The sequence below is a fragment of the Crassostrea angulata genome, chromosome 3 (assembly GCF_025612915.1).
Source record: "Crassostrea angulata isolate pt1a10 chromosome 3, ASM2561291v2, whole genome shotgun sequence".
Lineage (NCBI taxonomy): Eukaryota > Metazoa > Mollusca > Bivalvia > Ostreida > Ostreidae > Magallana > Magallana angulata.
The window spans coordinates 2,844,521-2,862,527 of NC_069113.1; the positions used below are offsets into that span (position 1 = coordinate 2,844,521).

At 40.7% G+C, this 18,007-nt stretch overlaps 1 protein-coding gene across 7 annotated transcripts in view; it reads right to left on the reverse strand.

Moving 5' to 3' along the window:
* Positions 1-961: 961 nt before the first annotated feature.
* Positions 962-18,007, reverse strand: part of LOC128175255 (delta-like protein 1) — a 48,090-nt gene continuing 31,044 nt past the window's right edge. For 4 of the 7 annotated variants that reach the window (XM_052840753.1, XM_052840752.1, XM_052840751.1 and 1 more), the window contains 10 exons: positions 13,815-13,868; positions 9,280-9,464; positions 8,762-9,061; positions 8,541-8,601; positions 6,898-7,155; positions 5,570-5,630; positions 4,804-4,934; positions 3,860-4,029; positions 2,478-3,658; positions 962-2,363 (listed from right to left, as the gene is read on the reverse strand). In XM_052840753.1, coding sequence (XP_052696713.1) covers positions 2,231-2,363; positions 2,478-3,658; positions 3,860-4,029; positions 4,804-4,934; positions 5,570-5,630; positions 6,898-7,155; positions 8,541-8,601; positions 8,762-9,061; positions 9,280-9,348 — 2,364 coding nt within the window. In that variant the 5' untranslated portion in view covers positions 9,349-9,464; positions 13,815-13,868 and the 3' untranslated portion in view covers positions 962-2,230. Of the gene's footprint in view, positions 2,364-2,477; positions 3,659-3,859; positions 4,030-4,803; positions 4,935-5,569; positions 5,631-6,897; positions 7,156-8,540; positions 8,602-8,761; positions 9,062-9,279; positions 9,465-9,565; positions 9,874-9,988; positions 10,142-13,814; positions 13,869-17,634; positions 17,775-18,007 lie in introns of those variants that run through there. The other 3 variants (XM_052840754.1, XM_052840758.1, XM_052840757.1) reach the window with 3 other exon arrangements.

An 18,007-nucleotide genomic window follows, 5' to 3' on the forward strand; every position in this document is an offset into this window, starting at 1 on the left:
TCGTGGTGGTTTAATTCATGTGGATCTCGCCGCTGAATCCTAACACCCCAGGCCCACTACCCGGGTTCCCCAGTTGGCCAAGGTTGCGGGACAAGAACTGTTGAAACAATTGGCAGAACAAGGCCGCCTCTATCGACCGACAGGTTCTGAAAACCAGCCTCCTTGTATCATTTCCACAGGCATTTAATTAACTGTACATTTGAAGTTCGGGTACAAATGTACGTAATTTAAAAACAAAAAGTGACGTGTCTCTAACTGCGGGGTTTTCTTGTGACACCATCCCCACCCACTCACTACTCCAATCTAATCCAGGAAGAGGTACATATATCTGGACAGGACACACCTACTTCCTGGCCATTATTGAAATGTTTTGTTACAAAAACTTTTATGAAGTCTTGTAGTCTCAAAAATTCCCCGTATTTTCGCGGGATAACGCATCCTATTCAAAAACCCTTTGAATGTTAGCTACTCGACCTGAGTTGTCAATGTCAACTGAATGTAATTATGAATACATTGTTCAAGAAATGTTTGAAAAACGTCTATTTTGTAGGGTATCTTTTAAAGTAGACGAAATTTTATCCTTGTCAACTTTTTAAAAAACATTGTGTCTCAATTAGAATAATTTTCTTTCATCCACTTCATTATATCATCCTTATTGTCGACCAAAGTACTCCATTAAAACATTGTGCGCATTCGAATGGGTTTTTCTCGTAATTAACCTTTGATCAACACATTGTAACTTTTGAATTTTTTTAATTGACGCAATCGAAATGGGTACGTTTGGTTTCATAGATACGTCGTACGATGATCAGCTGAGCACGTGCTCTGACGCAGTCCAGCCATTGTTGAACCAGATTACAAACTCGTCGTCTGAGCTTTCTTTTGCCTTTCACAAGTTGTCTAGGCAACAGCTGTCGTCTGCCACCCCAGCAACAAGATTCCAGTGAAAACAACAAGGTACTTTGGAAAAAATATTTGTGACTTTTTAATTGATGTTTTCATGAAAATTAATAATATAATAATGTCATAACAAATATGTACAACCAAACATTTTTCTATAAATATACATTATATGTACATTAAACAATCACAGACAAGGAGGCATATTTTCAAGTGAGACATGATATTGACAGCCATGTGACAGGATGAAGTCAAAGATAAACTGTAAGTTCCTCTCTCAGTGAACAGTTGTAGTTTTGGGTGACAGAGCAGACTGTTAAAGATTAAATGATAAAATGAATGTGGAATGCTTGTTAAGCAATTTTTCAGTAACAAAATATAAAAAAAAACCTCAGATGTTAACATGAATATTGTCAACCATCCAGTTGCTTCAGTGTTAGGGCTTGGCCCGGTGGAATGGTAGGGGAGGCATTAAGAAATCCACAAACCAATTTGTTCAGAGAAAAACACGATTAATAACAATTGTGATTGGGCAGAGGTTCCGAGCATTAAGACAAGGCCCAGTCTGGTTAGAAAATATTAACTCAAATTATTTTTCAATACAAAAATTTTTTTTCAGTATAAAGCTCATACAAAAATGCCCTATATCAATTTCGCATTATGAATTCGACTGGAAGCGACCAATACTGATTGAGACAAATAAATTACATAACATTACACACACTGGTCTGCCACTATATATATTATGCACATTTCATATTAACTACACTTTGACTAAAGATAATAGTGTACAAAGGTTTAACATGAAGCAGTGGCCAGGAAACACGACAATGCACACTTATTAGCTTGCAATCAAAATTAACACACAATGTAATAAATTCCTGTTTAACAGACAAACATTCAAGCACTCCTCACATCCAGTGTCATAGTAACAGGGTCAATACAAAACATGGAGGGACTAAATATCACATGGCAGTGCCTGCACTCATTTTTCCCGCCAAATGTTCTAGTCACAACTCGGTTCCTCGCGGCAGATGATCTGCTGTCCATGGTGACACTCGTAAGACCCTCGATCGGGAAAAAGCAAACAGAAATAGGCCCAAGCATTGCATAATATAGCAAACCGACTTGTGATTATCCATCAGAGAAGTTATTGTCTTGGAGACAGTTTCCACAGAATCAGCCCGTATTCCTGGCAGTAGAAATACCGAAGGCACTTGATAAATTAATCCAATGAAGCACAATGCGGTGTGTGCAGTCAGTGCCGGCACATCACGTGATATGATGTATTGCGAAAAAAAATTTGGTCAAAATAAAGCCTAGAAGAATGTCAGACTTCTGTGGCCAGGAACGAATGTCGATGCACAGATGGATGATCGAGAAAAAGTGTGGAATTTCTGTCCGCATCCCTCTGAAAGGCTTTAGACTTTCCTATTGTGTGAATAGAAGCATTGTGGTCATAACTGAAATACAAAAACAAAACCAATGTTACTTTGGATGCAGATGTAAAACCTATGAAAAAAACCACAAAATTGCATATAATTTGTATATGGTTAAATTTAAAAACAAATACTTACCAACTACTACTATTTTCATTATTTGATTTCATAACACTGCACCCTCCCCCCCTCGCAGCATCGGGGTCATAATTATATTTCTCCGCCGTTGATGCAGGCGGGGTTTTTGAAAATTGTTCATGATGAATGTTTAAGTCTTTTGAATTTAATAAAACTTTGTTGTTGGATTTATCTGAGGAAGAGTGTCCTCCAGATGCACTGTAATTATTGAAGTCATTTTGTTTTTCATTGGTCAATTTGCCACTGATTGTTGATGACGTTGTGAATATTGGGGATTCTGACAGTTTGTTGTTGATGTTGTTAACCACATTTTGCTGGTGTTCTTTGCTGGTGTCCAGCCTTTCAGTTGGAGCATTCCTCTTGCGTAGCAATAAGAAGATGACTACAAGGATGATGAGCAGGAGGGGGATTCCTGCTCCCAGGCAAACGATCAGTACCAGCTGAATCATGGTGATCTCTGAGGATTTTCCCTCCGACATCAGAGCGGAGGAGGAGTTAGCAGCAGGCTGGGGTTTGGGGGTAGCAGTAGAGGGTGGCTGTCCATTGGAATTTTCACAGTTGTTTCCGTAAAACCCAGAAGCACACTTGCATTCATAGTATCCAACGAAATCGGTGCACACACCCCCATTCTGACAAGGGCTGCTTTCACACTCGTTGATCTTAATGGAACAATCTTTACCCTCCCAGCCTATTGCACAAGAACAGCGAAAGTCGTTGATTTCATCATGACAGGTTCCACCATTAGCACATGGACGTGCATCGCAATCGGGAACATTTTCTTGACATAGCTGTCCCACGAATCCGGGCCTACACCTACATGTAAAATCATTGTCCCCATCAATGCAGGTGCCATCGTTGTAACAAGGATTGTTCGCACAATTGTCAATGTTTTCATTGCAAGTAGGTCCCTTGTACTCGGCTGTGCATATGCAGCGGAATCCATTCACTTCGTCGATGCAGCGGCCTCCATTTTGACAGGGACGGGAGACACACTCATTGCGTTCCACATCACAGTAGAATCCCGTGAATCCCTCCATACACTTGCACTGGTACACCCCATCCACTTGGATGCAGGTTCCATTATTGAGGCAGGGATTGGTTTCACAGGAACTTCCAACAATGTCACATCTCCGGCCTGTGAAACCCTCTGGGCAGTCACACACATATCCCTCCCCGACAGTCTGGAAAAGAAAATCAACAAATATGTTAAAAATTGTCTAGCTATTTAAAGCTTTGTTTACATTTCATATTAAATAACAATAAATTATGTAATTTTAAGTTATTTTTATTTTGAATTTGAGGCATTATTTAAAATTTTGATGATAACCATATCTGTTGCTTCACGTCCCCCCCTGACCCTTGCTATGACCCCCAGGACCTACCTTACAGGTGCCCCCGTTGGCACAAGGCTGTTGCTCACAGTTGTTGACCTCCACCTCACAGTTTGTCCCCATGAAGCCGCTGGGACAGTCACAGGTGTAGCTGCCCTGGCCGGTGTTCTTACAGATCCCTCCATTTCTACAGGGCGAGTGGTGGGTGCAGTAGTTCAAGTCTACAAAACACACAGAAATGTCAGCAATCTAACAAAGCTTTAGTAGTCAAATGGGGAACATCTTAATGTGCTGGAGAAAACCAGTCAGGTTGATGAAGTGTTTTTCATAGTAAACTCAATGATTGTGTTTTAATGAGAGAGGTCTGTATGGAGTATTGATGAGTTTATAAAGCCCCCCCCCTTTCCTCCTTTCAGTGTATAATCAGTCTATTGAGAGTCGTTTGAGAGTGAAGCAATTTATCACTTTAGGAATCAAACGGTTTGTGTGTGTTTTGTGTGTAATATATATTTTCCTTTCAGTATCAATAACAATTAAGCAGGCTAACTGCTGTTAATGAAGCCAGTCTCTGGCTGTTCAATAGCCGCCACAGAGCCAGTGATTAGCGCGGCCTATTGTAGACACATCGATACCATGGACCCTGTCTCTCTACCACTAGATGCCGTCAATATCCTTTTATACTACATCCCTATCATTAATTATCACCAAAAGGCCACAATACAACCAGCTAATTTCACGTCAATTGTGTACAACAGGACTAGATGAAACTGTAAACACGGGGATATTAAGCGCCTCTGTGCTGGGTTTTCTATAGAAATCGCCATTTTCTCCAACAGGGAAGACGAACGACAGATTTTATAGTCATAAAAAGGCTGCGAAAAATATTGCAGCTGCAGCTGTGATGTAATATTGGCTGATAAATTTGAGTGAAACGGTGTAATTTTATTGTCTGTGATAGCATTGTGGTGCTGGTTGCTATGTGATGTAATCGTCACCTTGGTTACAGAAGAGTCCTCCCCAGCCCTCCCTACAATTGCACTGCCAGGGCTCCGTGCATGTGCCGTGCAGACATCCGGGGTACCGAATGCACGTGTCGCAGAAGTTGCCTTCGTATCCAGCCCGACATCTAAAAAAAAATTCACAATTATTTAAGAAGGTCCATGTTTAAGATTGAAACGGTTGAATAGGCAATGTCATGAACTATATCATTGAATGTTTCAGCTGTTGGGAATAATTATTATTAAGCTATATTGTTAAAGTATTAAGGAGCCTACAACCCACATTTAAAGAGAATAAAGGGACTCCCTTTAATTATTTAAACTCATAGACCCAACAGAAAGCCGATAACGGTGCAGTTTTTCAGTTATATTTTGTATAAATATTGACTGGGGACTTTTTCTTAAGAATGTCAAACACCATCGATCAGCTGGCATCGCACCCTTAGTCAGCGTATAGCCGCCACCAGAAAGTGCGCGCCGGACAAATAACGCTCAAAAATATGTGTGTGGGGTTCTGCAGAAGAGAGAAAAAAATGTTTATCGGAGGGGGTCATCTAGACATTGTGGAAACGCTTGCCCTTCGTTGACTGACAGACATATATTAAATCTATGTACCAGCTGTCTCCCCAGTCGCTTATATACATCTCTTTCTACTCACTTTTTCTTTTTTCCCTCCATATCAAAGGGATCTACATTATACTAGAATTATTGGTCGCTTTTTTAGCGGTGAATCCGTGTCTGTTTTGAGCTCTAAAATACTTACTGGCACTCGCTAGGCTTGTCACAGAACCCGTGGTCTGGGTGGCAGCCGGGCAGACACACAGCTGAAAAATACAAAACAACAGAATTAGGACCCACATGGCTGAGGTTGGACCCCCATCATTCGGCGATCGACTCATAAAACACACCGGAACTTCGTATTATCCCCCCTAATAAAGCCTCCATGCATCACTGACCTATAATCAAGCCAAAGTTTTATTTCAAGTTTTTCCTGAGCGGGTAATGAATACATCCCACGAAACATGTTCTTAATTATAAATGGCGTACCGTGGTGTGCATATGCTCAAGATTGTAGTGAATTAACTTTATAACACATCGCCGGCACAAACACATATCAACCATTTTCCCTTTCCTTTAAGATGTATACCATACGCTGAGTATGGCAAATTACGATTTATCATGAAGTTATTAAAATGTCAGCCAAAAAATGAATCGCAATAAAATCACATTTACTCTCAAGGTGTTTAAGTTAGATAATTGAAGAAAACTGGGAATGTTGATAATACGAGGAAACAGGTTGAGATTTTGAAGTTTGGAGTGTCACGAGCCCTAGTTTGGGTGTCGGTCAGGTAGAACAAAGACACTTGTAGCTGGGTGATAACGGGGAGGGGTAAACAATCGCGGCAGATGCACGGCTCGTGTGTCCGCGCACCTGTCAGTTCCACAGACCCGTGGCTTTCAAAAAGAGAGCTTTTTTCATGTGCTGGAATTCTCCAGCTGTCGCACGCTTAAGTTGAATAGCACGGGATAAATTACAGGTCGCCAGAGAAAGCTTTTGTAGGCCTCTCCATCGGCTTGCACAATCGCTGCACACCGTTCCCTAGTTATCTCGTCAAAACTTTTCTTGTTATTGTCAGAATATTTGTTATTCCCCCAAAAAGCTTTTTGTGTTTTATTTTCCCCAAGTTGTTGCGCGTGTCCCGTTTTCCTATCGCGTTTTGGGGTTTATATCAACAGATTACTCGGTAATGGTAAGGCAAGAATTTAATGATGAAATATTTAGGGTAAACCTGGACCGACGGCCTATCAGTGGAAACGCAACAGATGTCAAGACGATCCAAACAACCCTCACCTTACAGAGGGAAATAAATGCTATCATTTCAGAATGTTGACAATTGTCGGGGTTTTTATAGATTTTCTATACATCTAGTGGCTTAGAAATTTGTCAGTTGGTTGGGAGTAAATCCCCGGGAGATGGTGACAGATTTTGGGGTCAGCTCGTGTGTGCCGCTGTATCAGATGGCTTTTGTCAGTACATTGTGTGTATTTTGTCATTGGATAGTGTGGCTGATGTCATAAGTTTATGCGTACCTTGATCGCAGTAGTCGCCTTTCCATCCCTGCATGCAGACTTTCTGTCCGTACTCGTCGCAGACATAGTGCCCGAACGAGTCATCCCTGGGTCGGCAGTAGTTGACACACCCCGGTCCGTAGTAGTTTTCCCCACACTCCACTTTGTACGCGTACTCCAACGTCATGGTGTTCTCGGTGCGCGTGAACTGTTTCCATGACGACCCCACTTCCACAGACCTCTGTTTTTGTAGACGGTAGATCAACTCTCGTGTACTGCCTAAAATCAAAACGAAAGACCGTGAGAATGGACAGAGAAAATTATATTCTCAATAACAGGTGACTTTTAAGTAGCAGGTCGCCCCTGCTTGCTCTATTCACTTGGTTTCCCCCACCATTGTTATCCGTGCAGTTGATGACCGTTATTTTTTGGAAGCCATCAGCGTGATAAAAGTCGACATTTTCTCAGGCCTCCTCACAAAGACGTACAAACGAGGAGAGATATCGGCCCATTCTTAACCCCACAAAAGGCGGTAGAATTAATAGAAAGGCTACAAAATTGGCTTATTATTTTTTGAATTTTCTGAAAAAGAGGCTTTCAATTTGAGTGAAGAAAAGTTGTTTTGAAAATTTAAGAGGCAAGATGAGCTTTATGGAGCGAGGCCTGAGAACCCTTGGAGTCTGGACAGTGACAAGGTGAAGGCCGGGGTCTCGACATCCACCCCAGTGGTATGCCAGTCCGATATTTTGTTACCCTCCCGCGAACAAACCTGGGTAAACAGTCGCAAGAGAGCATTGTGTAACAACTCCCTTTTTTTCTTTATTTGTGTTCAGCATTTGATAATGCTGGAGCGACCAGGGAGTCTGGATTGATTTTCGGCTACTTCTTTGTTGCTGTCCATTGTATTCACACATGCCTCTCCTCTCACGCTGGTGACTGTACACAGGCAGAATAAAAACTTTTTGTTTAATATAAGTCAGCCCCGCCATGAACATTTAACAGGTCGACTTATATCACATATACACACATAAAAAGGTAATATATGCCCATGTTCACTCACGGAAAGCTTTTTTTCTCTTTTCGTGTTTTTAATTGATGATAACTGCACTCAATTGGTCGCACGTGCGCTTTGTTAAGTTACCCTCTTGTTTAAGTCGAGGCACAAGTTTTCAATAGACAGAGCGTCTACCATGATCAGGCAAAGAAGATTCTCCAAAAACACATCTACACGCCGTCCCCGCTGTGCCGCGCGAGCTCCTCTCAGTTTCAGGCACGCTTAGGCACACGGCACACAAACACAGAAAATTCCAAAAAAAAATGTAATAGCACCAAGCACCGGTTGTAAATCCGAAAATATCAAAGAATATAGTGGAATCAGTAGAAATTAATATCCAATGTTGATCAGTGAACGATGCACTGGGTGACGTCACAGTCACCTATTATCATTGTTGCAGGAGATGGCACGCGCAAAAAACCTCCCCAGAAAGCATGTTAACAAGTCCGATGGTGTAGGATAACGACTGATGTTGTTTGCTCTATTGAACAGGTACTCCATCCTCAGAAACCGCGCCAATAAACATCCTCTCCGTTTGGAAAACATTCAGTTGTCACAACACAGCCTGATCATCCAAAACAATGGCAACATCAAAACAACAACAACTTACCCGTGGTTGGTCCTTGTTGGGTACTGTCATGCCAGGCTTCTATAATCAGCGTGAACGTCCCCTGGAATCAAATCAACCATTCCTCACTTATTATTTATTTCAAAACTCATTTTTTTTTTACAAATATTTCTTTTTCTGTTTAAAACAAAATGTCAAGACAATTTCTCTTTCAGATTTGAACTTAGCCAGAATACAGATAAAGGCTTGTAAACAGAACTTACCGGCCAAGCAAACTGGAATGGAAACTTGATTGGGATGTCGAACTTGACTGGAAGGTTGGAGAAGTCCACCGAGTTGTTACCGTGCGTCAGGACTGGAGTAAACTTCTCAGCAAAGTTACAGTGGACGTCGTCCGTAATGGTCGCCTGATAGTGTGTCAGACACACCCGGAAAAACGTCCGGCACCAGGACGTGCACCTGGCCCCGGTCCGCACCCCCGCGCAACAGTTCCCATCAGCGTTCACACCATTCTCATTCTCAAACCTCTTTAAATTTAATTCAAAAATCCCTGTAGTGTTCACCTGAAATCGTATAAAAAGGTAATTAATACAAAGTAATCATTGGTGGTTAATTAACGGCGTTACAGAGGCTGCCAGCTCTGTACACACGTAGTAGTCCGTTTACTACGCTCCTGTTGGTATATCTGTAGTAGAGCAATCATCGACGTCTACAGCTTGTAAGGGCACAAAAATATTCTACACACCAAATAAACTTTGTAAATACGAGAAAAAAGACTTACCTGTGAAATAAGAACAGATATGTTTGCAATCCAAATCACTAAAACTCTATACGGCCTCCGCAACCTCATCTTTCTTGATTTTCTCTTGCCAATATTCTATGGTTATTGAGTTCCTTCACTGTAGCCTCGATCTTGCCAACACAGTAAGCCCCGCCCACAAGAGATGATTGACACCAGTGGGTTATCTGCAACAATAACCAAAGAGACTCTTATCACCACTGATTTGTAACTAGTAAATACACAACAATCCAATTAATTACGAAATAGTCAATGAAATTTTACACACTCAATTCAAATATTGATTGCGTCCATCGGCGTCGTGAAGAATTGAACATTTAAAACAACGTTTAAAGAGGGGGCCACGACTTTCACAAACATTGTTCCTAGAATACTCCGCGTAAAATGAATCCACATCAAGTATCGATTCCAGACTCTAACTCTATCGATTTTTTCAAAATTCGTGCACGGACCATTGGTAATTGAGAAGCAGGTACAGAGATTTTAGGGACGCTTGTACAGGAGATCTAGAGACACAAACAACAGGTCGTGAGAGAGATTCTCCCTCCCGGCTTGCTATGGACATCTGTCGGGACGAAAAGTGTGCCAGTGATAAAACTCGCTCACTCGGTCAGGTATAAAAGACGTCCGGTAATGAAAAGAACAATTTCAAAAAAACATATTAAAGTAAAAAAATAAATAAATACGTTACCAGAGTTGGCGGCGGTATAATGTCCCATAAATACTACATAACTATATAGAACTTTTAGTAAAAATATTCTACGCGAGCACGTGCCGAGATCTAGGGCTTTTGTGACCCGTCTATTGGAATACAAAAGAGGTCTTTTGTGCTTTCAGCTGCCGTCCGCCACCGAAAGCACCTGTCTCTTGCCAAAAGTTTGCATATGTAAATGACTTCCCTATAAGGAAGAGACCGGCACGCGAATGAAAGCAACAGATTAAAACAGGTGGAGATTTAAATTTCCTTCATTTGCTCTCTGTGTATTAAATTTTAGCATATAAAAATATAAAGTGTTGACAGACCGTTGAATGAAGATACAGTTTGGCGCGTCTTTGACTATTTACGGTTTGTTGATGTACACCTGTTGATTTCTTTAGAGACATCTGTCATTTTCAAAATTTTTACACACCTCGAAGGCAATGGTACAAAAAGTTTGGTATTGGTAAATACTAACCTTATGTCGTGGTGAAATGAAAAGTCGATTAGATTATCAATCTTTTCACTTTAGAGGTTTTATATAGGTAGGGTTTTTGATCTGAAGGGTCTCTTTTGAGAATTTAATTAGGAGAAGTTGACAAATGTGACACGCTTGGTATATTCTGACACATTTCAACGGGCCGTCACTGCTCCTCAAGAAATGTAGGTAACGTATACCTGACAAAGTAAACACTTATTATCTGCTCTATGTAAACTACGGACTGATGAGAGGGCGGGGCTTTCCACGCTGTCCTCTGCGGCACGAGCATAGTCGCGTGTCGTCTGCGCGCGCTTCCCCGCCGAAACTGCACATTTGCATATAGGTGAATCTCGATACGGCCGTGTAACCTTATAAACTGTTTACGATTAAAAACACCTGTAGGTTAAATATTAAGAAAGAAAAATTACTCAGTACGTCACCTGTTAGAGGGAATAGGTATGAGCGAATCAAATCTCCAGTTTACACAAATGTTCCAAGTTAGCCCGTCATTAAAACGCATCAACTCATAGAGGTAAGACCAACTAAAGAAAATCAGTTCCTATTTAAAAATCATTTCTTTAATTTATTGAAGAATATTCACACGAAGCTTTACTTGTTAATTAAAATGGGTGTTTTCATAGTAATTAACGGTCATTCTGTTAATTTGTCCGAAACGAGTATAACTGTGAATTAATTGATGGCCAATTACATGTAATCTAGTACGGCCTCCTTTTGATAATAGCCCAGTAGACAAAGAACGTAAGAAGTTAATTGGTGCGCGTTCGACACCCACCCAATGATCCATAGGGGCACAAGTGTGCTAATTGAGATTCTATAGCTTAATCCATTGATAGTTAGTGTGAACAATATAGAAAAGGTTCTTTTAAATGTACACGTTTGATCAGGCCCGGGTCATGATAAGTAGAATGCAAATTATTGTGAACCCGACCCATGCAATACAATACGGCTGATACTGATTGTGCTATTGGAGAAAGAAACTGTAGTGAGTGAATAGTAGCTGGCATCGGTAAACTGCTACAGACAGGAACAGGCCGGCGATCCATCTCTCGCACATTCAATCTGATAAAGTCTTATAAAAATATTTTAAATTGGTTTGTATATAAACAGAGATACAATTGCCGTCTCACTCGCTCGTGTAAGGCCGTGACTTAGACGTTAGATACCCCCTCCCCCTCCCCCGACCGACGACAGATGAGCAGCGCCGACGACATATGTCATACCTGTTACAATGATACCTGATTTTTATTTAATTCAAGTGACACGGCCTGCTACAATGTTAATAAACTTTGTTTTAAGGTAGACCGTTAATTTCTTCAAGGATATAACCAAGAACCGGGTAAAAGAGGATATAGGAGCATTCTCTTCTTTCCGATTTCCATATTATATGGTCGCAGCTATCGGATTTGTTATTTTGATGCTCAAATGTCTAATATGCAATTTTATTCACATTTGTGAGGCACTTTGTAAACTTGGTATATAAATATAACGGCTTCTCTGCCAAATTAAGATCATCTTAATTCAGTCTTATTCAATCTGTTGATATGTAGCCAGTTCGAATTTAAAACAGGGTAAACAAAAATATATTCCAGAACTTTAATGGCATCAATTTTTGTACAAAAACCAGCAGATGTTACAAAGACTGCAATTTTACCCATCTACATTTAAATATAGCATCGATCAATTTAAGTTGGTTAAATCAGGAGTTTTTAGCGTACAACTCGGGGGCAACCATTATTCAACCTGCATCTTTTACTTTATTAAGACCCCCTATTTCACCTCTCTGTAAGCATCAATACTTTGTCCCTTCTATTTTGAGCGTTTCTTTTCTTTTTTTAATGCAAAAAATATAAAGCCGGACCGGACACTAGTTGCTTTTTTTAGCAGATGGTTGTGTTCTGACCTTCGTATGACATTCAGAGACCAGTTGCAGCCTCAGAAGATGCGGTTTAATGGAGTCTGGTGATATTTAGAAATAATTGATCTGTGAGACAGCGGCTGTGATTGGGATGAGGCCGGGGAACTCATTGTTTTCTGTGGTCGCCAGTGATACGGTCAGCAAAGACCCAATCACACCTGGTTAAGGTTTTGTGAAATCTCAAAGCTTCTGTCATTAAAACACAAAAGTCTTCTTTTTTCCTTTTCTTCACATCTGCTTTGAAATTAGTTCCCTTTTTTACCAGCATATTTCAATGACTTGTGACTGTCGATCAAGCACGCGCACATGCTCGACCGAGGTCTCGCTCTACAGGTTAAAAAAGTCCCGAGATTCCATTGATTTCAGGAGCGCGCTCTTTCTCTCTACTGTTCTGGCGGACTGCGAGCAACCAGGACCGGAGTTTAATTTACTTGTGGCATATGGTTTTGGGTCAACAAAGACATCTGGCTTTGGCAACCTTTGAAGGACGTGTAGATCTGACCCTTTACAAAAAACCTCCCCCCCAGTCACTCCAACAACTCTTTGTCTGCCATCTGTAAAGAATAGCAGTGAACTTTCACCCCGGCTTCCTGTTTATGGACCCTTCTTTCATCAAGGGTAGACATATTATATAAACTAAAGGCAAAGGACAGACCTGACTCCAAGATAAAGTACCGATCCGGAGAAACTTCGCGAGATTTCTCGCGGTCTGTCGTGTGTCATGGTGGAAAGTTTCTCTCACCATGACAACTGTAAGTTGTCATACTGATGCTGAGGTTGTGGAGGTCATCGGCGACGTATAAATAAAATACATGTCAAAAATCAGTATAACTTGCAAAATAAGCGATTCAGGACCCGAGGGAAATTATCGACACAATTGCAAATAAACAAGGAGAGACAGTTTGGAAAAAATCCTCCCCCGAGCCACAGAAAGCGAGGCCTCCGCGGCACGCGCTCCCCGCCAGCAATTTACAATCTCAAAAACTCAGCAGCATTTCGAAGTAGAGGCATTTAATCATTCAGCAATTCAACAAATTTGGACCTGGCTGGAAAAGATGCGTGTTTCAAGTTGCGGAACTTGCCGATTTTCATTGAGAACACGTGATTTTGCTTTTACTATTCGTCGTACGAGCACACGAGCCAAGGATATCGCGTATCTCTTCTCTAAAACATTCCCACGCGCGGAGAAGCGGGTCCATGACAAAGCATATGGCTCCTATTTGACATATGGACATTGTATTTTAGCGGAGAAATATGTCAAGGTTTGACGGTGAAGGAACATCCACGCTGAGATGATCTTAATAAAGACACGGATTTTATTTTTAAAGTTTTCTTCGAAATGGGCACGAGCAATAACTCTTAAGTGTCTGAAATAAAAAGAGTAAAAAAGATTTTAAACTCACTTTGTGTTATCAGTGTTTCGTCCTCTATGTATCACCATGAAGCACAATTTGGCCCTGAAAAAAAAACGTAAAAAAAAATCAAAACTTCGTTTTTAGGTTCCATTCTAGTCAGAAAGTTGTTGGCTTAAGTAAAGCAGTAGTATATGCGATAATTTGATAAATATTTCAAAATGTGGACCGTATTCTTAAAACAATGCCGGTATCATTGAAATAGCTGGATCTCTAACGCGATGATTTAAAAAGCCTATGGGAGACGAGGACCGAGTTTATGAATAAGAAGTCCGTGGACAGGTATGTTGAACACAGACCCCCAGAAGCACTGTAAACGCTCCCAGATCACACACAATCTCCTCTTGTTTAAAACAGTTGTTTACAAATATGATTCCATTAATGTCAATTAACTTATTGCTTTTGTTTGACAATTTAAATTCGGCTACCCCCTGTAAGATTAAAACACGGCATAAAACGGAAAGGTCCGTATTACATACCGGATGCTTGGACTGCGCAAAAAAGGAGAGAAATGATATTTCATTGCCCCTTTCATTTCCGACGACTCTATTTTCTATTAGTTTTATTTATTTGTTTCGCTTACCCGTACTATCAGAAATGGGCGTCAATTTCCGCGACCGCCCGCGAGTCTATTTCACGCTGATGGAGGAAAATATACAGAAATTGTACATGTAATGCAACAAATTAAGGGCGATAAAATCTGAATATTTATGGGGTATCGAGTTCCAGTTCTGATGAAGAGTATTTTTAGCCATGATGCCACTACCAGAACTTTCCCACACTTATCACCGAAAAAACGGCATTCCAAAGTCTGTAAAACAATATGAATTCTTTCAGATGACAAAGAGGGCACTTGTGGTTTTATGAAGAGTAAACTTTGCAGGACACGAGCGAGGGAAGAATTTGGAGGATCCACACGCTACCTCGATAATTAGGAAACGAGGGAAGGAGGGAGTGAAGGTACTTGACCACAGAACTGGCCGAGATTGCCACGCGGACCGAATTTTGTGAGTGTCCCGCGATCGTTCGAATGCTTTGTTTTACCTGCCAGCAATCCAAGACCCAGAAAACCGCCCTGTGTACATTGCCGTGTATTGAAAATGCTCCAATAACATGTTGAAGTATTCAAGAACAAAAACTTCAACAGATGTTTGTAAACACATCAATGCTTTTAAAATGATTGCTGGCCACGGTCCCACTGAACGGTCAGTCCAGGCAGCGAAGTCTTTGAGGGGAAACCAAGACCCTAACTTCAAAAGCTTTCTGATTAGTGAACTCAAGAAGTTGGTGCTTGGAGCTACTTCAGTTTCACACTTACAAAATTTGTTTCTCTATTTACCCCACTTACATCAACTTATCCACGAGTGCTAGCAGGTAAAAACTCCTCCTAAATAGACTCGGTACAAAGCGCTTCCACTCTGTAAGGACAGCATCCCTAGTTAGGCTTACTTAGGCTGTCAAGCACTGTTACAAAATGTGCCTATCGTAAACCTACACCGTGTTCATGTTCAATGAATGACTACAACGCATGGATGGATACATAATTAAAAAGATATTTACATCATTCTGATTATTAATACAAGACCTTGCAGGATATAAAAGTCAACAAAGGGCAGATTACTTTTTATATAAAAAGTAAAGCGCGTGCCATGAGAGGGCTACAAAAGGCTGCTTATTTTACCGCGCTCCGCGTGCGAGGAAACAGGAAGTCTGCAGAGGTCGTCATAAATCCCGAGAAATACGCCCGATGCGGAGTTTGATTGCTTATCGTTAAAAACTATTCAAAAAATCAAAAGAGACTGAGAAAGATCAATAAGAGCAAACAGTTTCAATGTGAAATCATTACATAAAAGCTCGTCGATTTGAAGTCGCTGTCGGCACCATGCCGTTATGCCGGGTGACAAAGTTAATCACAAAAACGCTGAAAGAAAGAATGTCTAGGTGCTATAATATGTCTGTCAATATCATATCCATATTCCACTACAAAGCCCATCATCTACACAGCCTATAATAGACATGTTGATAGCGGAAGGATAAGGCATGCTTTGACAATCAATGCCAGATTAGGTCAAAATATTTTTCTCAGTGCCCCACTAGACCGAAGTTTTTCTCAGTGAGATCTCCGCATTAAAACGATTAAAGTTTGCCTAAGATTATCCCCGATCTGAGTAATTTAAAAACTATGTGCTGAATGTCGATTGTCATCAGCACTTGTCGCTCATCTGGGCCGATGCTTATCGGAGATGTAGCTAATTCAGAAAAACCCAATAAAGCCATTTTATGGACTACTAACCAGAGTTTTGACTGCATGTGTATGTATCTCAATGAAAAGGCGTATAAAAATGTGATCAAAATGTAATAATGGTTCTAACGCCCCCACCTCCCGCTAATTAGATGCTGTCTGGTATGGAGCGCTTCTTTTTTACTTCCGGAGCCAATGGAATTCTCCCATGACCAAATTAGATAAAATTATATATTTAAAATCAAACAAATATGTTGCATGACTGATGATTATTAATAATTTAGACTTAGGAATGTGACTGAGTTATCTTTATTCAGCCAATTTATGATAGAAGAATATCCACTGTTTGATTACAGCAGATAACGTGATTGAGGTGCAGGTTTAGCCCGGGCCTATTGTGTGGACCGTGAGGAAAACTGGAGGATTTCAATAGATGATATCTTGTATTACCTATGCTATCACTTAAATCTGCCCAATTCAGCTGATCGAATGCAGCACCACCTGGGTAACCCCGTCTTCGTCAATTAGTCATACCCGTCTTGGGAGGGGTAAGGCGAGCTACCTTAAACAACACTGCGATTATATTTCCCGATAAGACATTCATATTCTCTCAAGGACCAGTTTTATAAATTTTGGTTTGTGTACCCGCTTCGATGAGTTTTAATGGATTTTAAATTTTAGTTAAAAACAAAGAGATTACGAACCCATCTTTTAAGTGTACTCGGGAATAACAAAAACTACCCGGAGGAAAAAATGTGTAGACACAGGAAAACGACCGGAAGAGAGGAGTTGGGTTTACGCTTGGTATACATTATAGTTACACAAGACACGATCCAGGTACAGCAAGCTCACTGCTGGCTTGACCACAGCATCATCAATTATTCATTTATATTAAATAAAAATAAACCAAAACCGCATAAAACATTATCACTCATCTTGAGTTGCATCATGGGTAGCGCCAGACAGTCGAACTGTACCAGGGATGAGGGGGTGGGGTAGGATTACGGTGAGACAATCTGACACTGATGGTAAGCTAATTGATTACATGGTGAAAATAAACGGACCGCGGAAAATTCCTTGAATGCCCCGCGAATATATTCCATGCTTTTAACCACAGCCATTTTAACAGCATGTAATTTATCTCGATTTAATTCCTGTAACGTGTTATTTTCCGAAAGCATCAAATCAATAACCTTAAATTCTAAATATTTTCACGTTTCCTTGAAGATTCATTTCCTGGGGGTAATTATTGGTCCACAATGTGCGCGCTGAATTCGGGATCTCTTCGTAATGTTTGTCAATAGTAAAGATAGAATCTCAATCACTCTCGGCTGACATAACTCGTTGTAATTATTATAATATTGATTCCAAATAATGTATTTCAAAAAGACTGGGTTTTTTGCTATAATTTTAAGAGATTGTTCACGTGCCTCAGAGGCTGGACGTTCGGAAATCTCCCGAGTCGGTCTAAGACTTCCTACAGCCCCTCAAGGTGAAAGGTTTAGCGCAATTACGTGATGATCTAACGCGATAAAATAAAGTAATTTCCCCAAAAGGATTCCACCCTACCTCAGTGTCCATTAAGGGTTCCTACGGGTCCGTCCAGCTCTCACGTTAATCCCGGGCCTACACACGAACAGCATGCTCCACTCGCTAACATTACCTTTGATGTAGCATTGTTCTTTTGGAATATTGGAAGAGGTCTGATTGCACCCTGATCAATAATTAATCACCGCCAGCCAATCAATTCAATGATTCCACGGGGCCAGCACGGGGTAAATAAACTTTTTTGGAAACAAATAAATATCTGATGTTATCTCCTTCTTGTTTAACCTCGGTTAATCGGTCCTTTTCGCCAGCTCCAGACAACTGAATTCATTCTAAAACAATTTCAGCAGTAAAAGACGATTTTAAATTCTTCATTTATGCAAGAGGACGGGGC